The following is a 24,477-nucleotide window of genomic DNA, read 5'->3' on the forward strand; positions in this document are numbered from 1 at the left end:
TTAATTCAAGAAAACTGCTTTCCAGATAAAGTCTACTAGTAGTTGAAGGCATTGATCAAACTAATGTTACCTTCTGATCTCCATAAACTTTACTGTTCAGTGAAGAAAATCAAAGTTTGTTGAGGATTTCTAAAAAACCCACAGGTGAAGGTCTGAGAAGAACTCAGATGGATGATCTAAATGTGAAATCAAGACTCATGGTCACAAGTTTTAAGGCTTCTGTTAACCAGAAAGTTCAAACTAACAGAGAAGTACTGAGAAACTTTTAAAATTTCAGTCCTCAGACTGTCGAAAGGTTCAAACTAACAGAGAACTACTCAAGAACTTCTAAGATTTCAGTCCTCAGGCTGTCGAAAGGTTCAAACTAACAGAGAAGTACTGAGAAACCTTTAAAACTTCAGCCCTCAGACTGTCTGAAGGTTCAAACTAACAGAGAACTACTGTGGGACTTGGAAAATTTCAGCCCTCAGACTGTGTGAAAGCTCAGGTCCTGAGGACTCGGGAGGTGTGGAGGCTTTGGAAAGTCTTGGAACTGAGGGTTCCACCCTCCAGCACAAAGGCTGAAGTCCCACCTCCTGAGAAAAACGGTCGAGTCGAGACTCGAGTTAAAAAAAAACTCGAAAACGACAAAAAATAGATGATAAATGCGCAAAAAAAAGAAGAATTAGTATCTGAGCGAATAGCTCAGGGGGATAAGAAGAGAGTCTGCGGACTGGAGGGTCGCAGGTTCAAGACCCGCCACCGGCTTTTTTCTTTCTTTGTCTTTGTCAGAATTTTGAGAAAACTTAAGAAGGGTCTGGTCTTGAACCAGCGACCTGCAGCTCCATAGGCAAATCCTTAACTCACTGAGCTACAGATCAGATAAAAAGAAATAAATTCGTCGTCCCTTTGGCATCGTAGTTTCTGAGTGACCACATGGGTGGAGCCAAGGCGGAGTCTGGGTGGAGTCAGGGCGGAGAGTAGGCGGGGAGGTGGGTGGAGGAGTAGGCGGGGAGGCCACCACCCACCTCCCCGCCTACTCTCCGCCCTGACTCCCCCCACGGCCCACCACACCTTCCCCCGCCCGACGAGTTTTTCGAGTCTCCACGAGTTCTTCGAGTCTCCACAGGTTTTCCCGAGTTTCTGGAGTTTCCACCAGGTCGGAGGCAGAACAAGTTGTCATGAAGAAGTGTTGAAGTCGGCTAGGATGGACTGACTTTTTACAGCGACTAGAAGGAAGACCACTAGAAGAGCAGGTCTTTAACCACCATCCATAAAATCCATGGAGTCAGCTCCACAGAAATGAAGGGAGGTCAACTTTTATCAACCTCCATCCAGATGTTCAACTCGATATCTTTACTTTGATATTTTTAGCACCACAAACCTTTAGTATCACACTTTATTATCATTTATTAGGACTTTAATGGAATCCATCAGCAGATTTAGTTTTTGTTGAGAAACTTTATTCTTGTCGTCGTGGGACTGCAGTATTTAAAACTGTTCCTTCTATTTGACCTCATGTTTATTAGTTTTAGTGGAGAAAGTTATTTTGATTGTCCATTACTCTCTTAAAAACCAAATTATAAATTGGATTAGTCGAGAGGTTTAAATTTCTTACTATAAAAATAAAGCGTCTTGAGACAATTTGACCTGTAATTGGCAAAATATAAATAAAACTGAATTAAAATTGTATGTATCTTGTAATGTTGGAGTAATTCAGCCATATATGTTGGAAAACGCATTTTCTTTGTCCACTAATCTGTTGATTGTTTACTCCGATAATTCATTTCTTGTTTTGGTTTATAAAATGTCAAACCCAAATATATTCAGTTTACTGTCATAAAAACCAAAATGATTTACATTCATGATGCAGGAATCAGGCAGTTTTTCACTTTTTATCTCAGTTTAGTCAGAAAGATAGTTGACAATGTGTGAATTGTTGCAGCTTGTGAGCCGTAAAAGGTTTTAATCTTTGGGGCCGAGTGTCAAAAAACATTTAGAAACCACCATCAACAACACTCAAAGATTTGAACATCATTAAAGGGAAATCCAACTTTTGCATAACAATGTCTAATTAAAGGACATTTATTTCCAACGTAAATGTGTGATATTCATCCTCTGGAGCTTTTTCTTCACATCGTCTTCCACCTGGACTGGTTTGGTCGGGAGCATGTGCAACAAACATTTGAAAAACTGCACTTTAACATCAATGAATGACACTGAAGTTTAATCTCTACATAAATGAGACTGAGCCTGGATGTGCTGCTCTGTCATTAACTCCTAAGTTTAGAGAAAGTTCAAACAAAAGAGGACAGTTTAGATAAGACTTGAGAATGAGCTAATTTTGAACAAACATCTCAGACTTTCTGAGCTTCAGCACCTCTAGCAAGATACTTTAACAAAAGCAACTCAAGAGATCCAGAAGTTGGAGAGAGTTAGCTTTAGCTGAGCCAAAGAACATGTGGGATGCTAACCAAGCAAACATTTCAGACTTTTCTCTGTGAATTCTGAGAAATAATTTACTATTTAATGACAGAGCTACACATCTTAACTCAGTCTCATTAAAACAGACTCTAATTCAGTGTCATCCATCCATATTAAAGTGCAGTTACCCAAAATGTTTGTTGCATGAGTTCCAACAAAACCTGTCCAGGTAGAAGGCCACTTTGACAAACAGGAAGTGGAAGATTCCAAGAAGATTTATAGAAGGGGGAACCGGACTGTACTAAGTGTGGTCGAGTATAAAGGGGTGTTTTGTAGGTTTTTAAGGCTGATAATGATTATTAGTGAGACATTTGGATTAGATATTCATTTGCAGTAAATGAAAGTATTTAAAATCTTGGAGTTAAACTTAGAAGAACACAAACTAACAGAAAACTTTGTTGATACGTTTTTGTTTTGTATACAGATGTTAAGTTAAAGGAGTTTTATTTGTGATGTATAACCAATCAAATCACTCCAGAAGACAGAGCGACCAGGTAGATAAAGGTTCAGATCCAAAGTAGCGCCATTTTTAAATGTATTTATTACTGTAGATCAGTAAAAAATAAAATACTGATAATCAGTACATCAGTCAGTCCACAATTACTACAATTCTACAATGTATGTCTCTTTGCTTTCACTTGTTATTTGTACAATATACGATGTATATGATGGCGTTTTTTCATACCAAAGGCTATACTATGATGTTTTCTAAGAGACATACGATGCTACTCTGGTTGTTCTGGCCCTGGGCCCTGCACTCCTCCTCTGTTGTTTTCTGGATTGTACTCAGCTGCATGTCTTCGTCCATCCGGCCTCTGTTGACTCGTCCCGCCTGCCGTCTCTGGAGCTGAAGCTGGATTGGAACAGACCAAAGTACAGTCCAATCACGATGCCAGCTGCCTCTCAAAAGGCTCCTTCATCTGGCAGGTGGCAGCACTTCTTCTGAGGGGAAGCTGAGCTGGCCCGGCAGAACTTTGGAGATGTGTTCCAGTGGTTGGTGGATGTGTGGGGAGATAGAGAGGGACCTTTGAATTGTTCAGAAAGGAAAACAGGGAACCCATTGGTAGTTTTAGTTTAGGGAGCTACTGCGGTGTGTTTTTGGGTTTTAAGAGGTGAACAGGAAGAGTTTTTTTTCGTATTGATGATCTTTTACTTTGTTCCTGGTTGGAATGTTCATCAATGTCAACATGAAGTTCACTTTTAGTTCTGTTTATTTATTTTTATTTTACTAACACCCATTTGCTTTTAACCCCCTCATATGTTGTGTTGTTGTAAACTTACTCTTTCAAATAAATAAACATCTAACCCTCTGGAAACCAGCGTTTGGACTGTTTTTGTGTTGCTCCTCACCTATTTCAGACAGCCGGGACATAACAACGTTTTGTGGACTAAAGGCTAAACTATGACGTTTTTTGGGCAACATGCTATACTATGACGTTTTTTGGGCGACACGCTATACTTTAGGCTTTTTTAAATGACATATTAATATGACATTTTTTGTTTTAGTTTTTTTTGTTGTTTTTTAGCAACATATTATAAGAATTTGAACAGTTTTAAAAATTACTATACTTTTACTTGTGCAATGAAATATTATTCTATGGCATTTTTTAGAGGACATATTATACTCTAATGTTTTCTTGAATAATATACTATTTTGACAATATCCTGCACTATGACATTTTTTGAACCACAAATCACACATGATAATTTTAGGCAACATCCTATCATTTTGCGCCTTTTGAACCACATAATAATCTATGGGTTTCTGGGTTTTTTTGCCGACATGCTATACTATGAACTACAGGCCATACTATGTTATTCTTGAAAAGTATACTATACTTTGACATTTTCTGAACTACATCCTATACTATGGCGTTATACACAGAGTGCTTTGGTTACATCTTAATTCATAATCAAGGTTTATTCTGCTTTGTTTTTTGACGGGATTACCACAGACCCGACTTTGAACACCGTTGACACCCACCTGAGGGAGACGCTGCCTAACATCTCATGGCTGCTTGGTTGTGGTCTTTCTGGTCCTGCTCCAGAACGCCTTCATCAACTACGTCTTCTTTTGAAGAGGCCCTCAGATGCTGCAATCTCTGACCTTCAGGAGGAACTGCTACTCTCACTCTGTAACGAGACGGCGGTTATTTTAAAGACCCAGCTCCTGGCGGCTTTGAGGGAAACTTTAACACCCATCAAAACGGAACTACAGACAGTTAAATCTGAGCTGTCGGTCAGTATTTCAAACATCAAGTCCGACCCGGCTACCCTAAAGCACGCTGTGGGTGAAATGGAAACTTCACTCTCCACATCACCGACGACATCTCCAAAGCAGAGCACCTGTCTGCTGAACTTTTAAACGTGGACTATAAATGTGAAGAATGTGAGCAGCAGCAGCAGCCTGTGAGCAGCGGAACAGATGTGATCAGAAAGAAGTCATTTTCTTTTTTCTTTTCTTTCTGGTTGACTTGATGCTGTCAGATGCAGATGTTGGAGCTGATTCTGATCTTTCAGGATAAAAAAAACTGCTTTTCCTTTACAGACTTTTCAGGAAATTATTCTGTCAGGTTTTCTCTGATATTTATATTTTTATTATCTGTGATTATTTCATTATTGTAAAATAAAGTTTGAGGCATAAAGACTCATTTAGTTATTTTATTCCTGAAATCTTTGAAGTAGCAGAACTAAACTTCCATTTTCCTTCTTGTACTTCTGATACTAGAACTAAACGTGTCTTCAACACGGATCATCTGGTTTTAATGAATCAGCAGCAACATCACAACAAATGGGACAATTTTCAACAAATTCATGGAACTGATGTCATTTAAAACTATCAGTTTGTTTTAGTGTCAAATTAAAGCGGATTACTGACAACTAGAACATTAACGTTACTGTTTTAATTACAGTTAAGTTTCCTTAACGTTACATTAACGTCAACCAGCCACAGTTTTATGAACTTAATGAACCACATTACAGGAACACAACACACTTCAGCTGCTGACAGGAAACAACACAAACATCGTTAGCTTGATGCTACATTTAGCTGCTAATCAGGACTGGCCAGCTAGCTCGGTTAGCATCGCTAATTCACATTAAAGCTAATATTCACTGGATGCTAACTCTTCTCTGGTCAACACACACAAATAAACTCCACCAACTCCTGGGGTTCACTGCTCACATTATATCCGACTCTGAAGTTTAACATAAAGTTAATTAAAACCGGCACCGATCAGTAAATTATCATTTATTACCAACCAGCTGTCGGAGTCTTTCAGTGTCTCTTGACAGAATTAATCCAAACCAGGAGAGCAGAGTCTCTGCTGCCTCCACCATAGGACCTGTCAATCATTCCGGACCGGCCTGTCAATCAAGTAGTCCCGCCCCCTGGCTTCGCAAAACTTTAACGCTCTATTAAAAAAATCAATATTGATTTATTTTAAGATCTGCCACACGATCTCTCATATTGACCATGAAAACTAACGAGAAAAAAAAAACAGTCTATGCACCGTACTCTGTTTGGCTCCACCCTTGCTGATGACCACTTCCGGTCTATTTTTTGTTATTCTAAATATAAAATGAAAGTCAAAGCATTTTTAACATTTCGTATATCCCCTTTTGATCATGAAAAGGAAAAACGCCTTGTATTTCAATTTTAATTTTTGCATTTTAAAACAAAATCAAATAATCACTCGTTTTTTGTTTTTCAATACCCGTTTCAGAACGGAAAATCCGACTGCCATAATATACACGGATTCATTTCTCTAAGATCTTCTAATACATACAGAATAAGTGTCGATTTTGAAAAAACTAATTGAAATCCAGTTTTGTCTGTTGAAGATTTTTTGAGACAACTACAGAACCTCTATGGGGTAGTAAAGTCCTTTTTTCAAAACCTACAGATCGCTTTGAAAAAACAACATTAATGCTCCCGGAGACATCATACTTACATGTTTTTTTAACTTCAACAATCAAAATAGACATATCACAAGGTTTTGATTAGGCATACACTAACAACCTTATTATTATAATTATTGCATTTATCTTTTAGTGCAAGATCTTATCAAAAACTAAGGCTGATTTTCTAAGTCAAGTTTAAAAATGAAAATTGAATCACTGCAGCTGAAAACGCACATATTTTCTGGTGTTTACACATTATACTGACTAAATAGGCATAATGAGTTTCAAATTTGACACATTAATAGACACAAGGGGGCAGCCGTACCTGTCTGACACTTTTTTCCAGTGTAAGGCTCAGGGCACGAACAAGCCCCCATCTGCAGAAGTGTCACAGGTGCCTCCATTCAAACATGGGTTTGGGTCACATTCATCTAAATGCACACAGAATTATGTGAAATGCTTGTTAACACTAAGAATTTCAGTACAGCTGCACCAGTCAACACAAAAAGTCATTAAATTCAGTCAGGAGCAGAGTGCAATTGATCATCCATCCATCATTCGTCGAATATTTAAGTTAAAGTGGTTGATACCATCAGATTAAATGAGTGACAAAGCCCTCATTTTTGCTAAGTATATGGGGAAATTGTGTCAGAAGACATTCACCTGTAACATCCATTAGTTCATACAACCAGTCATCTAGATCAAAATTAAAATCCTCTGCTGGGGTTTCGGTGGCATAATCATAATAGTACTCATAACCTGTGAGGAAAAGAGAAGCATTTAAGTATACTAATTATGAAATACTGACAAAATAGAGTAGCAGATTACCAGGAACAACATAAAATTGACACTTTTACCACCTGTATTGTCTGTTTCTGTGATTACCTGCAACATAATACAGAAATAATCCATCAAATTGACTCAACTGAATCTCTTTGAAAATAAGAGCATATGAACAACATGTTTGAAATTGATTTCACCCTCTACTATATGCATACTTACAAAGCTGTCCTGCCCAAATGCATTAAATGTACACACTTGTAAGAGTAAAGCTATGAAGCAGATGCCGCTGGTTTTAACTGGGACCATGATGGGACCAGTGGAGGACTGTGGTTGGATTCTTGCTCATACAATCCTAAATAATCCCCCTCAGACAGGGACCTCCAAACCCTCCATCCATTTGTTAATCATTATCACAATGCATTGATTTGACAAGAGTTCATAGTATTCAATACTTGGTCCTTTTTTGACCTGTGACCTTTCATTCTTTCAAAATTTAAAGCAGCAAAACAAAAACCAACAACAACAAAAAAAAACAGCTCTAATGAAACATTTAAAATATAAAAAGTACTCAAAAAAAGATGATGCTCAAGTGGACTCCTGTGACTGTTATTAAAGTCGAATTGTGCAAACTTCTTCATAAAATCTTCTGGTCTGTTTGCAGTCAGTTGTTTTTCTAAGTGTTACTGGGTGACCTGAGGTTTCTCAATACGCCAGAAGAGATTTACTTTGCTGAAACAAGCAACTGATGTTTACAGTTTACAATGTATTTATGCAATTTTTAGTGCTTTGCAATATGCACATTTCTGCTGCATAGTATTGAATTGTGTACATTCTTGCAAATCTTACAAAAAAATAAGCCTTCATAAGTGTCTTTATCAATTTTTCAGTTATGTGATACCACAGAGCATCTGAACCATGTCAGGCGTTGTAGAGAATTGGACACCTTTTCAGAATACCCTCTCTCATTTGAAGTTATCCTATTAGGTGCTTTTGTCGTGACCTGTGGCATTTTTTCCATTGATGACTTGCCATTTAAACACTTTCTATCTTATCTGTTATTCTGTCCAGGATCATTTCACATCACAGCCCAAGCGTGGACTGCAGGAGTTGGCCAAAAAGTACCTTTAAGATGTCTCAGTCATCTCTAACCCATCCTTCCCATCAGACAAGAAAAAGTTTTGTCTGGCTGTATTTTGTCTTTAGTGCTACTTTGTGTAGTGAATCAGATGACGAGTGAGACCTACAACACACAGTGTTATAGTTCTGCATGGTCATTGATTCATTGTGTGTGAAAACTGAATGATTAATAAAACAAATTCTGATTCTGGTGTGCAAAATGGAAGCTCTCCTATCTACTAATGACAGATTATATCACCATGTGGTCTGTTAATAATAACTAAAAATGCTAAGATACTCGAGCTAACAGAAGAAAAATTCTTCCAGACTGTCGTAATTTGTCAGCTGAGCTGTTTTATTCAAACAGTGATCATTTTACAGTGGGTGCAATATGCATATTCTCAATATACAGTATTATATAGCCTTTAATGTACATGTGAAGGAGACTTAACCACAATCTCTCTCCCTGCTCGTTAGCCTCCTCTTGCAGGAAAGTGGGTCATCACCTGTTTACACAGTAAACCCAGTAAAAAAATGTATTCAGGTTACTGACAAAGTTCAGAAGGAGTGCTTGTAAACGATATGTAATATGCCTTTTAACTTTGTCCTCGATTTTAATGCAAATGGTCCATGTTAATCTCACGCAACACTCCAAACTCGTGTTGATGCCTCTGAAGACTCTTCAAACTTGCAACCATCATAAGTGCCTCAAACCTTGATTGTTGAACTGTATGGTGTAAAGTTATCTCATATTCATGCACCATGATAGTGGTGTCATAAACCACTTGCAGAAAAAAAGTTAATAACACAGTGTTTAGGTCAGTCTGTCTGCATACCATCTGATGTTGGTTTAAATGAGCTAGTCTCAACCCAAAACATTCACATTTCCATTGGACTCTCCCAATATGCTATCCTTCAGGAGTGTTCTCTTCTACTTACATTTCATTGTCTTTAGAACCAGGGAACATGGCAAAAAATCTGGTGCAATTCACAGGTTTTTCACTGGAAACTAGGAGGGTAGGGTGCAGTTTCCAGTAAGTAAAAACAATATAAAAAGTCTATAAATATAGGCATATGATGCTAACTTTCAGGAGCAGAGTTTGCTGCACTAGTCAGTCCTTCTCACTATCAAACTCCATGACAGCAAGTCAAAAATAAGTCACGGCGTGTCAAGATGCTTTTCGGTCTTTTTGTTCCTTCTGCTCGCAAGTCCAGTCTCATATACTGTCCGTAAAGACAACACTTGTTCAGGTGTATTCTGATTTGCGGATGTAGTTGGAAGGCACGTATCCTCGTCGACCTCCTGCCTCGCCGAGCCACCACTCGCTGTTGCCGTTCATGTCCTGGAACTCCAGTATCCGCAGCTGCTGATTGGCCGAGATGCTCAGTTCATTAGCGCAACGTGCATTGAAGGAGTAGAGAGCGTAGTAAATCTGTTAATAAACAAAAAAAAAAGCAGGGTTAGTTCATGTTTTTGGTCACTTGGGGGCAGCAGAGGAAGCTCAACTCAACATCATAGCAGTTGAACTAAATCTCACCTGATGACCGTCCAGTTCGCTCTCCAGTTCTGGTTCCGGCTCTGGCTCAATGTACTCCTCTCTGGAGTAAGTACACTTCTTCTGGCTGCTGCTGTCTCCATTTCTCCACTGATACGAGCTACAACTTTTCTCTGTGTGTCCATACCGCTGTGCACGATTGTTTCTTTGCGAGGAGCAAGAGTCTGTCTCAGAGAGGTCCGATGTCTCCTTGTGTCCATAACCCGTATCATACGAGTCTCTGTGATTGCCAGAGTGCCGGTACGAAGGTTCTGTATCTCTGTGACTGGGAGTGTTTCGGTGCGTTTGTTCTGTAAAGTCCCGGCGGTTTGAGGGATTGCGCGGTGAGGAGTTCATGGAGTTGGTCTGACTGGCAGATTCGAGGTTGGGTGCATCTCTGAGGTGACTCCTGCGAGACAAGGCGGAGTCCAGAGACGGGTGTGGCGACGACTGGCTTTGGGGCTGCGATGTGGAAAAGCTGACAGTGGCCGTTTCCTGGTTAAAGGTCAGAGTGCTGTTGCTGTTCTGGCGGGAGAAAACAGGGGAGGAGCCACCGTAGCCTGACTCATTGGACGACTGGCTCTCGATGGAGACGTCGGAGTGGCTCCTGCGTGGGTTGTAGGGCTTCAGGAAGGAACTGTATACAAAACCCTTGGTGACTGCGAAAAGAAAAGAAGAAATGTCAACAGATTATATTACTAAAAAGCTAATCTGTTTTCCTATTAGGTATGAGAGAATAAGTAACCCACCTCCATTATCAATGAGCCAGCGGTTATGGCTACCCATGGGGTCCTGCTGCTTGATCACACCCACGAGATCTCCCTCTAGTATAGAAACATCCAAATCTTGGGCAGCATTAAAGTTCCTCTCAGCCTGGAAAAGTTTCTCAGGCCCATAGCGTACCAACAGTCCTGCACGGTGCTCATCTGTCTGCATGATGTAGTTGGGCTGAAGGAAACGCAAGACTTAAGGTGAGATCACATTACAGTGGTGAAACTTCTTGTATGTTATTTATTAAAATAAGGAAAATGGGATTAGAGTTGAACTCACAGGTCCCTGCAGCTGCTTTTTAGAGGCCTGCTTCTCCAGAGTTTTCTTCTCGAAGGGCTTTTTCGTGACTGTGGCTGGAGGCAGGTTCTCTGGGCAGAAGCTAAAGCTCTGAAGAAGTTGGAGGACTCGACTGTATTCTTCTTGAAACTGTGCAATCAGGTTTCCCTCTGTACCAACTCGGTTAGAAAACTGGAGATAAAGGTAAAGAAAAAGAGCAGAGTTAATGGCAGTATGAGGGCAGTACAATTACAGATGTGAATTAAAGAAAGTGTCAGATTTGTTGCCACTAACACCTTCATCAACAAAGTCCCACTCACAACCTGCAGGAGGGGCTTCAGCTCTCCCAGCGTCGTCTTCATGAAGTCCTTCTGGGCCTGAGCGAAGGCCCTCACGCAGCCAGTAAACAGCTCCTCCGCTGCACCGTGGAATTTGGGGAGCTCGTCCAGAAGTTGGGCGTTGAGCGCCTCGTAGTTGTTTCGGGCCACCTGCAGCTCGTCCTGCACCCGCCGGTCCTTCAGCCGATCGGCTCGCTCTTTGCAGTTGTCGTAGTCCAGCAGCTTGTCGAAGCGTTTCTGGATGAGTTTATGGGGCCCAGCGAACATGAGTAGGAGCTGGGTGAGCGGGTTGATGACCAAGTCCTCGGTGCGTGCCTTCTGCTCGAGGGAAGAGTGGATCAGAGTGATCAGAGGGTGCTGCACAATGAATGCACTTCTACGGTCTAAGTGAGGCTAAACAGAAGAAGAGGACTTACAAACTGTGTGAACTGCTTGTCGCTGATGCAGCGGTGAGCTCTCTGGAAGCGCTCAGGATCCAGCAGGCTGCGCTCTGTGTAGATGTCACAGAAACTGATGGCAGCCAAGACCTTCACTGATGCCGATTCCTGAAGAGAGAGGTATGTTGTTTTCACGGTTACAATCCAAAAATCCCACGTTACAAAATATTCAGTTAATGGAGTACATGTGTAGAATACATCAAGAAAAAAATGATGTCGATTAACCTCTTGCACATTCATTTTACTGGTATTTTTGTCATAACTAAGTGTTCGTGTAGTATTTTTTTTCCATTAAAATGTCTTAAAATTGTAATGCAAAACAGAGCCATATCAATATGAATTATCTGTTTGAAAGTGTTTAAAGAGAAGCCCATCATCATTTATGCTGGATTCATTTTTAGTTCATTTAAATCTAAAAATACTTGCAGGGAAACAAAAACAACATTGCACATAATTTTCTGGAGGGTTTCTTGTGTTTATTGTAATGAGCTCCTACCCTAATATGTTGCACATTAATTTTACTGTTACTTTTGACATTATTAAATGTTAGGGTAGTTTTTTTTTTTGTTTTTTTTTTAACCATTAAAATGCTTTATAATCCTAATGCAAAACAGATCCATATTAAAATAAATTAATTTGCTTGATAATTCACATATATCTCCTTTGTAGACATTTAAAATATAGCCTAAATTAGGCCTAAACATGAGATTATGATTCATTAGAATCCAATTAAAAACAACACTGTACACTTTTCTTGAGGTCTTCTAGTGTTTACAGTCATGAGCTCTTACCCTGATATGCTGCAGGTACAAGGAAATATCCCTGATAAAAGACTTGATGAGTCTCTCCTGCAGCCTGAACTTCTTCTCCGCCTCATCAAACGCTTCGTCTTTAATCTGGTAAAAAGCAAAGAAGACAAAGACGGATCAAAACCAGCACGTTTCAGACAAACAAGCTTTCCATTCACAACATTTCAGCAGTTTTCTCTCCACTTAGGTTAGAATCTTTGCTCAGAGCATCATGTACCTGAGGGGAAATTCCCGTGAGGTGCTTGAGGTGGCTGCTGACGCGGTTTGATTTTTTGATAATGGAGTGCATGCTCAGTTTGGAGATCTTGTCAATGAAGGTGTCTTCATCTCCTTTCCTGTACTTCACCACTGCGGGCAGCAGAGGGAAAATGTGAGACATGAGGCCCAGACTACGTAAGAGTTGAACCTCTAAACTGGAGGATGTCAGAAACAGTTTAACATCTTTAAATAGAAACAGAGGCTTTTACCGAGGTCTTTCCGCCGCTTGTACTCGTTGATGTTTACGTTGATCTCCTTGACGGCCTGCACAGCCTGAGTCAGCTGCTGCCGGTCATGGTGGCTGTCCGGCGTCGCCCCCAGCAGCTCCATCAGCAGCAACGGGTAACGCATCACCCGCTGCACCGGCTTGATCAAGAAAGAGCCGAGGTTGATGTAGTTTGTTTTACCCCTGAAAATGAGGCAGAGACAGCATATAGCGTGAGCAGGTGAAATGTAAAGCAGAAAGTGTGAGTGAGTTAAGAATCACAGTACAGTCACAACCACAGCTACTGATTGACTGTTTTCTTCCCATGTACTACCCTGCACTCGCTATGATGGAAACATGTCCCACCTGTCTCTGTCATATGGATTACTTGATCCAATGATAAGCAACCATCATCATGTGTACATACATTCTGATGATGCTTGTAAAACAAGGGAGCCACAAAAATATTGATTTGCTTAGTTTCAATGCGATCGAGAGGACAAACAGCTCACACAAGTGCAACTTCAGTGATTTATTTTGGCAAAACTTGGATTTAAATATATTTTCTCATGATTAGGAGATAACATGTCATTGTGGAAATCATACAAGACTTCATAAATATAAGGGGTCTCCTGATTTTCACCACATCTTCATCAAAACTTATTGTAGTTGTTTTTTCGTAATACAACACAGAAAAATACGAAGTTATCTCACAATATTGAGAAAATTGCCTTTAACTGTTATATACGTCTGTTATTGCAAATTGCTTGTGCTGTTTTAGTCCAGTAGATGGCATTAGATGTGTTTCACAAGATCAACCACTTTCTGCATATCCATAGAAGAGGGCCAATAGAGGGGTCGAGGACATTGATTGGAAATGTTTCTCTGTACAACAATGGTAAAGAATACACACCCACATGCAAACACAGACAATAAAATATTAAGGAGCCCATTTCATCCCAATTAGGGGAAAATGAAAAGGCCCAACAAGGAGAGAAGAGATGATTTTAAAGCCACACTTTCATTTTTAGCTATCACATAAAACACACACACACACACACACACACCCACACAGGTCATTTTTAAAAGGGGTTAGTGAGCAGTGAGCATGCAGTCAAGTTGATTCTCATGCTGGAAATCATGATGACACTGCAGACTTACCACTCGCGATAAATGGCCCTGTTGAAGGGGAGGATGGAGGAAGATAGAAAAGATGACAAAAACAGGATTTATACTGTAAGCCGGACACCTGAATAAACGTTTAATTTTACAACAAGTTTAATATTCTGCGTGTTTCTAAAGGAAACCTTTGCCTTTGCGTTGACTTAATCCACAAAATTTAACTCTATGGTCGGTAAAACAGTGACACCAGCTACGTCACTGGTTGTTATGGTTGTGTTTGGTGAATTTTCTCGTAAACTTGGACGGGGGCCCAGGCTGGCAGTAAAACTTCAGTTTACACAAAGTGGCAGCACACATGACCTTTTCAAGGCTTAATAAGTGGCAAGAGAGACACATTTTCAGAAAAGGCGATTATTTGTCATAATGAGCCTCTTTACGTAAGTCTTACAAAATGACAGATTTCTGAAGTAAGAAAAGGAAACTAAAAACACATTGCGGACAAGGGATCGGCAGTGAGCTCCATTTTAGATGCACATTGTACTTTTGCTTTTGTCTACAGCTTCCAGCCAAACAGAAACTGTGTTTATCTTGAAACCCAGAGGGAGGACTGTATTTTAGAGAAACACAACAATGTCAACTCAAGTACCTGAGTCACTCATGGTGAAACCAGACAGGGGAAACCAGGTAGAGCACATTCTTGAAGTGCTCCACAATACTGAGGGTTTACAGAACCAACGTGAGACAGAGCACATTGCCAGCAGGAAGGACTACAAACTGAGGTGGTTCAGTTTGAGAGGATACACTTGAATATGAAAACTGATAAAGCAGTTATTTTGTTTGAAGTTTTACTGTGACAGCTCTTCCCTCTCGTAACATGCCCACGTCTTATAGTCCAAAGTCTGCTGAGAAAACCCGTCATAAATTAACTCCATGTGAATATGAATAAGCAGGAAACCTGAATCTGAGCTCCTTAAAAATCAACAGACTCTACTTTACATGTATTTTTCTATTCTGTAAGTTGGTTTTAAATAACGGTAGCAACACAGTTCCCATTGTTTTTTTTCACTTTTTGAACTCTAAATAATCAAAAGGCTGTTATAGTTAATATTTTACTTACACTGTGTATTAGTGGTACTCTTGCCAAGTTGTTTTCATGCTCGCAAACACAACATGCACATTTCTGTTCACTCACGTGCAAAATATTTTTTAGAGTCAACCACATGGATCAATCCTCCGATCTATAGCTAATAATCGACCTTTTTCTGTTACTTTCTCTGTGACTCACCTCAGTCTCTCCAGACACTCCAACACGTGGCGCTGGATGTTTTCGTCTTTCTCGTAGGTCTCCAGCAGAGAGATGGCATCGTCATGGTTTTGGCAGTAAATCTTGTACACCTCTTCCAGCTCGGCTTTAAAGTCCAGAAATACTTTTCCTGAGGAGACAGTGCACAGAAATGTAAGGGCCGTGTGTTAATTTAGGAAGGAAAGCAGGAAAGGAAGGAGGAGGAAGATAGGTTTTACTGAAAAATACTCAAACACACAAAAAAGTTGAGTCAGTACAGACAGAAAGCTGTTGCAAGAGAACAAAACAAGTGAAATATTGGATCATTTCTACACAACACAACCATAATGTAAAGCTGACTAACTCCAATGTGCATTTACAGCCAATAAAAATCAGTCAGGAGGCAGTTTATGATTGAGACATGAGTACAGTACAGTGCTCAGAATGCTTCGCAGGAAACGAGCTTCCTGATTGGTCATGTGTCTTTTGAAAACTGGCTCCTCACCTGTAGAGTCTGTCTCCTTCAGGGTGTCAAACAGCCGCTGTGACAGGTCGATCACAGAGCTGATGTTGCCAAACAGCCCCTCAAAGTCCACATTCTTCACCTTCACAAAGACAGAACGGGTTAAAACACTACTAAAATTCTCTCAGTGGTGTTTACTGACATATGCAAAATCAAAAAATACAAAGTTTTGTTACAAGTATATGAGTATCAGGGTAGTTTTTTTTAATCAGTTTGTGTTGCATGATCTTTAACAATGTTCCTCTGTGCTTCTTTGCCCTTCTTGAAAACAGGTATGTAGATCTCATATTTCACAGTGTTCTGGACTTTCAACCTTTTTCAGATGAAGCCTTGACACCACCTCTTCTTCTGTGCACATCCATTTATTATCATATTTTCTAAACATCCAGCTGCACAATGTTTCCATCTGGTTACCTGCTTCCTCTGCAGAGGCTCAATGATCTCTTCGACACACATTTGCAGATCTTTGATGTAGTCTCTCTCCGTCTGGAGCAGCTCCTCGATCACCTTCGACCTCTTCTCCAGCATCCTCAGCTCAGGATCCTCCGTCCCTGTACCGGCGGCGGGGCTCGTGTCCAAGGCCGGCAAGGAGTCCAGGGGTTTGGGTTGGGAAGACAAAAGCGTCATTTCTGGAAAGGTAACAAAGTTTTTTTTTTCCCCATCAGTCAGTGCTTCATGTGCTCCTCTGATCATTATAGTATTTAAGACAAATTCATACGTTTACTCTAATTAATTTAACAATTTCCGCCCATGAATTACCATGAGGGTGGCAGAAACGCAAACCTTGTTGTGGCAAAAAGGCAAATGAAGGGGGTATTGTAGAGATGACAGTGGGAAGAGTCAAGAGAAGACGTTTCCCAGCCCACGTCCCCATTCATCTGTAACCAAACATACTCCTGCCCACCCACCCGGTCCGCCCCGCACTCTTCGTCTTGTCTGACAAGCTTTTGATCAATGTCTCTGCTATCACTGGCACAGCGCTGATCTCTGGGGGAGCCTGGGACTGGAGGGGAAAAGCCTGGTTCATGCATCGCTGCTTTTTATGAATGGACACAAAACTGGATTGGACTCAGGCTCTTTGTGTGCGGCACAATGGCTTGTGACAGCAACTACAGACATATAGGCTCTCAGGGACGGAGCAGACTTTAAAGAAGAGGCAGTTAGAGAGGGACAGGGGGAAGAGAGATAACAGCACCGGAGAGTGATGGGAATAGGATCTGTCTGTGGGGCTCATGCACATTGTACCTAGAGACTGTAAGGAATGACCACTGCTGCTGCATCTGCTGTATGTGTTTGTGATTTTTTTTTTTTTTTTTTTTTAATAAGCAGACCGGCCACAGAGGTGGAAGATGCATTTAAATTCTTAAAGAACACAATTTGAAAATACACTCTGTTGAAAGTGAAATATCTCTTATAAGGAATCCAAAAAGTTCTGTTTCCAGAGTGTTATTATTCAATTCCTTCCATATGAATTAATGTGTAAACTAGTTAATATATTAAAAAATGCATAGTTTTTAAAGCTGTAGCTGTATGCTATCTTGCAAGCTTAGAAGTAATTGTTGATGTCTGACAAATTCAGCGGAATAATCCTCCGAGATCCAAACAGTTTCTGCCCTGCGCCTCTGTGGAATCAGCACAGCCAAAACTAGAAGTAGAGACAACTTCAAAATGTTTTTTGTTGTGCAGTATTACAAAGTTGCAATGCCATAAATCATAATAAAGAAATATTTTAATTTCTTTGGTTATTCATTTTACAAATATTGGAAAAAAAACTTAATTAACATGTCCATTATTTTTCCAGGTTCCCACAGGTGTTGTCTCTACATACTACAGATATTTTACTAATTATATTTTAACAATTATTTCTATACACTTCTCCCATCTGCTCTGCTTAAACATAGCCTGCAGTTCAACCCAATTCAGAATTTTTCTCACTAACTGCTGGTTGCAGGTGAGTCGCTACTGGTTTTATGGTTGCAATGATTAGCACAGTTCTCTTTTGCTTTTTATACAATGTGGTTACTGTAAACACTATACTTTTGGTAAGTCTTTAACTGAGATGTGTAGTCTGATGAAAATCACAATTTTAAGCTTAGATTTGGTGAAATTTCCTGACAGCAAGTCACAGATCAACTCCAAGGACAGTTAGACCGTTGAAAATTGATGAAAAATTATTCAGATTTTATGTTTTTTGGCTCTGATAAGTGGTGCAATTTTTGCAGACAACACTTCTTTCAAATCTGCAGTAGTATTGTAATGTATTAGAACCATTAAGCACCATTAGAAGTAAATACTCAAGTATAGTACTTTGGTAATACTTTCCACACCTGCTAGCTGCTATGATAACATACTTCTATACATCTCACCATATCTGCTACAGTATCTTTATCCTAAGAAATTACACCAGAATCTTTGATCATCAGTGTAGCTGCAGGAACACCTGCACATACAATACAGGAACTGCAACAAATCATGCATTTCCCATGTTGAAGTGTGACATTCTGATCAAGTAAAACTGTGCGGGGGGAACACTGATTTCAGTCTGTGTGTATTACAGTTGGTGGATGGGAGACACCTCAGCAGGAGGAGACTCAGCATGTGCTGCGTTGTGTTGACGGATGAAGGTGACGTCATTCTTCCTCCTCGAACAGATGCTGTCAGAGGCTAATGAAGTTAACTCTGCTTACCCTGATCTTACCCCATGCAGGAATTTGCACACTTGCATGCTACTCGCACAGACAAACAGCGACAAATTCACAATTTTGTGTGAATTGCACAAAAGCATGCGCCACTTTTTAAAAAACTTAACCCTTAAGTGACCACTGGCTGTGGAAAATATCCACTTCTCATTGGAGGATTGTGGACGAATCTTATTCACCTTGTGAAGCATTTATGCTCGACTTTTTACATTTCAAGACACATTTCTTCTATTTTGCAAACAGTAACCTGTGTGTGGTCTTACTGGGTCACCTGCCTTTTGTCTCCCTCCCACCCTGACCTCATCGCTCTCTCTCTTCACGTGACTTGGCTAAAGCTCGACCCAAAGCAGCTTTTCTCATCGCTTGCAGCCTGCAGCATCCGTCACCGCCAACTGCCAGCACTCGTGCATTTTCTCCCCTCGCTGATGAGAAAGTAGTTCACTAATGGGTTTTAAAAGTCACATGGTGACACAATGCAGAGAAGCCGAAAACAAAAGATTCAAAATTTAATTGGAATCAATCGGCTCATTCCCACGTTTGATCCTCCACACACACATTCGCATCACACGCTCCACTTCACACATTTCAATAAGCAACTATTTCCATCGAGGCCGACCTGTTGAAGTCACATGAGCAGATTTTGACCCACTTCGGAGGGAATTTCGCTTTTCTTTGTTCTGTGAAGTTTTATAAAGAGGCTACAGGAATTACACTTGTTTGCATGGCTGCACAACATACACACACAGCAGCTATGAAACAACTAAAGTACGATTCACTTAATTCATTTCACAGCCAATTTACAGCAAGTGAAGCACAGCATTTTATATTTGACTACTGAATTTGAAAAGAAATACATCAAACTCAGCCAACTGCTGTATAGAATTAGTTCCTGAATGCCAGTTATAATGCAAAGTAATGATTCAGTACAACCATTAAGTGTCCTCTGTATTCTCATTCAGATTAAAAACAATATAAATGTTAACTTTCAGGAACATTTGTCGCAGTCTTGACTTAAATCAGTAGTCATTCTAATAATTTCACCACCTGTTGATTGCTAAACAGTATCCAAAAGTCTCACATTGCTTTTTCAGGACACATTCACAATACTGTTCTTTCACTGCAGCACAAAAACAACAACCTTGTTAAAGGAGATGTTTGAGTTTTACAGGGAGAATAGAGGATGTTTGGATAGATCTGGGTGTGTGTATTGTGCGTGGGCTTTGACCCTTTATGTGCTACAGTGTACAATAAGCCTTGTGTGTGTTCAGTGTAGTCAAACACAGACATGAAGATTTGGTGTGACGCGGAAAGATTCTTTATGTGGGGGAAAATTCTACGCAAGGACCAGGAAAGTAGCAGCCGTAACTCTGCAGGGGGCTTCGTGTTTATCTGCCATAAATGAGCTCAGATGCTGACCTGATTCCACATAGTAGAGAGTATGGAAAATAAAACAAAGAGACTGCACATATCCAGACTTATGGGTCGGTTATATGGGTTAATGAATATGGGAAACTTTTAATTCCAGTTCCATAACTAATTGGCATCTTGTTCTTTGGAAAACAAAAACTACTGGAGAATTATCTTGGATAAGATAAGCTTTGCATTTACAACAGAAAAAAACTCAGTTAAAGCTGCATTTGGAGCTCATATTTTAACAAATGAGGAAAAAGAACACACAAGAAAGCACAAAAATGCAAGATTTCTCTAGTTTAAAGTATGTATTTCCAAAAAATATTGAAGTAAACTAAAATAATGTTTAATTCACAAACAATCTACCATATCCAGATAACAATTACCCCCTTTCTTCTACTATTTGAACACAAACTCATTGTGTGCATTGTGGGTCACAGCTTTAAGGCCCTGTTTGTAATCCACAGGCTTCAACAGGTGCAATAGTGGAACAGTGTGGATTAAAGTCCAAAAAGCAGGTTCACTGACTCATCTATTGCCGTCTTTGCCAAGTGAAACCTGGAACAGTTCTGTGAACACCAGTTCCATGTTGAGAGGATTCTAGGATTCACTCAGCAAAGTCACCTGGAAAACTCAGTGAACTCATTTCTTCAAACAAGAGTCTGAAGATTTCTCTGGAATCAGGAAATTTGTTCACAGAAGCAGCTAGAATTTCCATCTCTTCTCCTTATCTTCTTATGAATCATGTTCAAGCTTATAGTTCAAAACACATATCAGGGAGTGGACTGTGTTGACCGAAACAACGCTATAAAATGACATGAGACAGCTCTTGCTACACTGCACCATCTATCTACTGACACCCAGTGTGACTCAAGCCAGAGTCACAAGTGTTAGATTAACAAAGGTCATCAAAGATTTAACAGAAACTCAGTAGCAGATATCAGCTGGAGGTCAGAACGCAGGGATTAAAGTTACACAAAAATGGGTGAGACTGTGATCAGTCAGTTTTTGAGGGTGAATTTCTGGATTAAATATGCTCCCACTGTGATTTAGAGTTAATATGTATCATCTGAGTCGCATGAAATCCAATATTTTACTGCTTTTCTTTGGTAAGATTGACGTAAAAGATGCCATCGCTGGCTTTTCCTGCTTTAATGCATGCAATGAAATGAATCAAAAATGGCATATTAATGATCACATATTGCATTCCATGCTCTTTGTCAATGCTATATAGTAAATATTTAAACTGAAAACGTCCTCTTAAATCTCAGCTGTAAAAACACAAACACTCCCTAAAATTCCCTACAGCACTCTCTCTGATTCGATGCATTTTTACTGCCGTGTAGCACAGACAAAAAAGAGAGCAGAGGGTAGGAAAGGGGAGATGATGAGGCTTCACCCACCTGCTGTTCCCAACTTTCTTCAAACTACTTTAAAAACATGCACACGCCCCTCCGTGCACAGCAGTTCAAACAACGCCACCCATTCTGAGATAGTCCATTGTCAATCTGAAGTCCGGCTCCTGAGCCTCGTGGAGAGACTGAGCGTCCCGCTGCAGAAGCTCCATTCCAGAGCTCCAATTACCATGAGAATGGATGGGAACCCACCATCACTGCACACAAACATGCACACACCAGGGAGGACGACCACTCTGGTGGATAATAAAACCTGGAGCTGAACTCTGGGTGTTTGTTGGTGGAAAACCATAGAAAAGGTGTCACAAATCCATGATACATATTGAAAACCTGCCTAGAATCAGTATGTTGTCTGGAATCAGGACACGTTATGAGTTTTGCAGTTTTTAGATCTATTACGACCACCCTAGCCACAGTGCTGTGTTTAACTCTGTATGCTGAATGCGCATTGAATTCTCCCCCAAACACAGTAATGTCATAGAATCTGGAGTTGCATGAACATATTTTTTAACAGACATCTAATAACATTATCATTATTTTTTTTTTTTTACTTCAGAGGTGCAGTTTTGCTGCATCCTTGCATGGTTCCTTTAGTTTCTTAATTCAGCTTTTCTGACAGAAGGAGTCATGTTTGAGTTACAACACCGCATGAAATCACACGTGGCCACAGCAATATTTACTGACTAAGACAGGTGACTTCCAGTGAAGTCTAATCCACTTCTGGGTTTGATCTGTTCCATGTTTCACAATCTGCTGACACCTGTCCGAGCTCCTCCTCTGATCGGCTGAATTCTATCAAAATTCTGATGCTGTGATTGAACACCTTCCTCTCAATGCTCTCTCAGTTAATCTGCACCGAAGAATACTTTTTAAACTCTTATATATAATCTGTAAAACCGCCCAAGCGCATTTTATCTCGACTTGAAATTTCCATCTTGTTAATTTGCATTGCTTTGTTGCAGAACCACTAGTCTCGTGATACTTTTCTCTTGCTTTATTCGCGTTCCGCTGTCAGTCAGCTACACTAATAGCTGTGCAAAGTCAAAAGTTTGCCCCGCGGTGCACAGCGCGCTCTGAGGTCAAACACAATCAGCGCCGTTGTGCTCTGCTCCAAAGTTCACCGCAGAGTGCACGGTCGCCATGGCAACAAGAATTGCAGGGGGCCCTCCTCATATCAAGCCAAGTTTTGGAGAGCCGGGAGTGGCTTCACCCAAATAATCCCATGGGCAACTCAGCAAGTGTGTGTGTGCAACATGAAGCTACTTGAGAATAAGTTCGCACAAGCTCCCCGACTATGAAATGCCAACACTTGCAACAATATTTACCCAGCGAGCCTCGACTTGCAGTTAACACTGAATACATTAAAGAAATCCATGACGCAGGCGCCTGGGATAAGAAACAATGTCAGCAGAGGGAGTGTAAATATTAACAAGGCTCTAAAAGGGCTTCAAACTGCAGCCATTTCACACATTAGCTGTATCCTTTTGTCCAGATTTGTATCCCAGGTAGAAGGTCACACAAAAACGGAAAAAGGGGAGTTTATTCAGCGACATACCATCCTGTTTATCTTTTTTTTAGGGTCAAATGTCAAAAGGTCACATTCCTGCTCCTGGCAGAATCTCACAGCAGCCTCTACCTAACATTTGCATATTCCTGGACTTCCTTTTTAACCAGATATTATAAAAGCAGATCATGCGCGGACACATGTAGCATCCAGAATGTGATTTTCTCCAGATCTAATCTTGTGTTTCGCATCGGCTCTGGGACACCAACAGATACATCCTTTCATGTTCCCAGGTGAACAAGGCCACAATTTCATTTGCATGTTGAACAAATAAGATGCTCCAATTTTGCACACCAAATGAAGCCAAGACTTGGATCTCTGGCTTCTTTGGAATTTCTCAATTCGACTCATGTCTGTAATGAACAATGTGCAATTACTTCAAGAGACCATCAGTTTTGCATATGTGCAGAGGGAGCTTTAGGAGGGATTGAAATAATTAAGTCTGGAGCCTATTGAACCAAAAAAAAAGCTTCAAGCTAATGGAAAAGATGAGGACAAAGAGTGCTTTGGGCCTCACAGGTGCTTCAATGGTGCAACAACATGGCAAAAGAATGCTCAGGTATGTAACCAATAAGGAAATGCCATTACATTACATTTTTAGTCTTTATATGGCCATTTCATACATACATTGAGGACTATTGGCTTTAGTTTCCCAGTGTGGGAAAATACTTTGTTGTGCTTTACAGTCTGAGTGTGAGAACTGCCTACTCTGAGATGACTGAACTTGTTGGATTATATCTGCTGCTAACTGCTGGACAAGTAAAGACAAAGATCTTCCTTGGGGCTCTTTGAGTTTTCTCACAACTAAATAAAGGAAGTATGCTATACAGTTGATCCCACTGCACCCTCTATACACAAAAATAACAAACTGATTACTTTAAATTCCTCAATCTACAGCGTTTTAGACGAGAAAGTAAGCTTCTTAGTGCAATTACCCTCTAACAAGTTGAATTTCTCTGTGAAACCGTAGCACTGTAAGAGATTATCAGGCTTACTACTGCTAAAAATATAACTTGATTTAACAACTATCGAAATACCAGCCAAGTTGTAACCAAAATGGATTTAATATTCTGGAAACACCAGTAAATCTACAATAAATACAGCAGTGATATCGCTATAAATGTCCCTGTTGATACAGTATTGCTGATGTTATTCTAGTCAAGATCGACATCTGTAACCACTGTGACGGTTTTGTACAGTAAATATCAACTGTGGTAACCTTTACCAGAGGATTAATCTTCATTTTTCATATGAAGTCAGGTAATTTGGTATAGTATATTATATTGTAGGTTTTCAACTTTATTTTTGAAGCTAGTTGGGTTAATTTGTACTATATACTCTTGCTTTAATATGGAATTTAGTCAGGTGATATTGTAGGATCTTACCTGTAACATTTGAATTTGTTAAGTAAATTTGTAGCATAAATCTAATTTCCCTGCTGGAAAGCACTATGGCTTAAGACCTGTTGTTTTACAGGAGCTATGTAAATAACTGTGACTTGATTTGACTTGGCAAAAGCCCTGAGAGTAGCGTATTGTACAGTGAAAAACCGATGGAATAACAGCATG

General features: G+C 40.1%; 1 protein-coding gene and 1 long non-coding RNA gene across 6 annotated transcripts in view; both read right to left on the minus strand.

The window, feature by feature from the left end:
* Positions 1–2,986: 2,986 nt before the first annotated feature.
* On the minus strand, positions 2,987–5,978 carry LOC129347382 (uncharacterized). Its single transcript, XR_008599458.1, has 3 exons — positions 5,725–5,978; positions 4,448–4,596; positions 2,987–3,488 (listed from the first exon to the last, which is right to left on the minus strand). It is a non-coding gene; the product is annotated as an uncharacterized LOC129347382 (long non-coding RNA).
* A 2,621-nt stretch (positions 5,979–8,599) lies between these two features.
* dnmbp (dynamin binding protein) overlaps positions 8,600–24,477 on the minus strand; it is a 54,839-nt gene continuing 38,961 nt past the window's right edge. For 3 of the 5 annotated variants that reach the window (XM_023268295.3, XM_055004399.1, XM_023268299.3), the window contains 13 exons: positions 16,236–16,450; positions 15,804–15,903; positions 15,302–15,449; positions 14,056–14,073; positions 12,899–13,098; positions 12,649–12,779; positions 12,414–12,518; positions 11,602–11,730; positions 11,168–11,503; positions 10,851–11,039; positions 10,550–10,748; positions 9,804–10,459; positions 8,600–9,698 (listed from right to left, as the gene is read on the minus strand). In XM_023268295.3, the coding sequence (XP_023124063.2) occupies positions 9,513–9,698; positions 9,804–10,459; positions 10,550–10,748; positions 10,851–11,039; positions 11,168–11,503; positions 11,602–11,730; positions 12,414–12,518; positions 12,649–12,779; positions 12,899–13,098; positions 14,056–14,073; positions 15,302–15,449; positions 15,804–15,903; positions 16,236–16,450 (2,612 nt within the window). In that variant the 3' untranslated portion in view covers positions 8,600–9,512. The remainder of the gene's footprint in view (positions 9,699–9,803; positions 10,460–10,549; positions 10,749–10,850; positions 11,040–11,167; positions 11,504–11,601; positions 11,731–12,413; positions 12,519–12,648; positions 12,780–12,898; positions 13,099–14,055; positions 14,074–15,301; positions 15,450–15,803; positions 15,904–16,235; positions 16,451–24,477) is intronic. The other 2 variants (XM_023268297.3, XM_023268298.3) reach the window with 2 other exon arrangements.

The sequence above is a fragment of the Amphiprion ocellaris genome, chromosome 18 (genome assembly GCF_022539595.1).
Source record: "Amphiprion ocellaris isolate individual 3 ecotype Okinawa chromosome 18, ASM2253959v1, whole genome shotgun sequence".
NCBI lineage: Eukaryota > Metazoa > Chordata > Actinopteri > Pomacentridae > Amphiprion > Amphiprion ocellaris.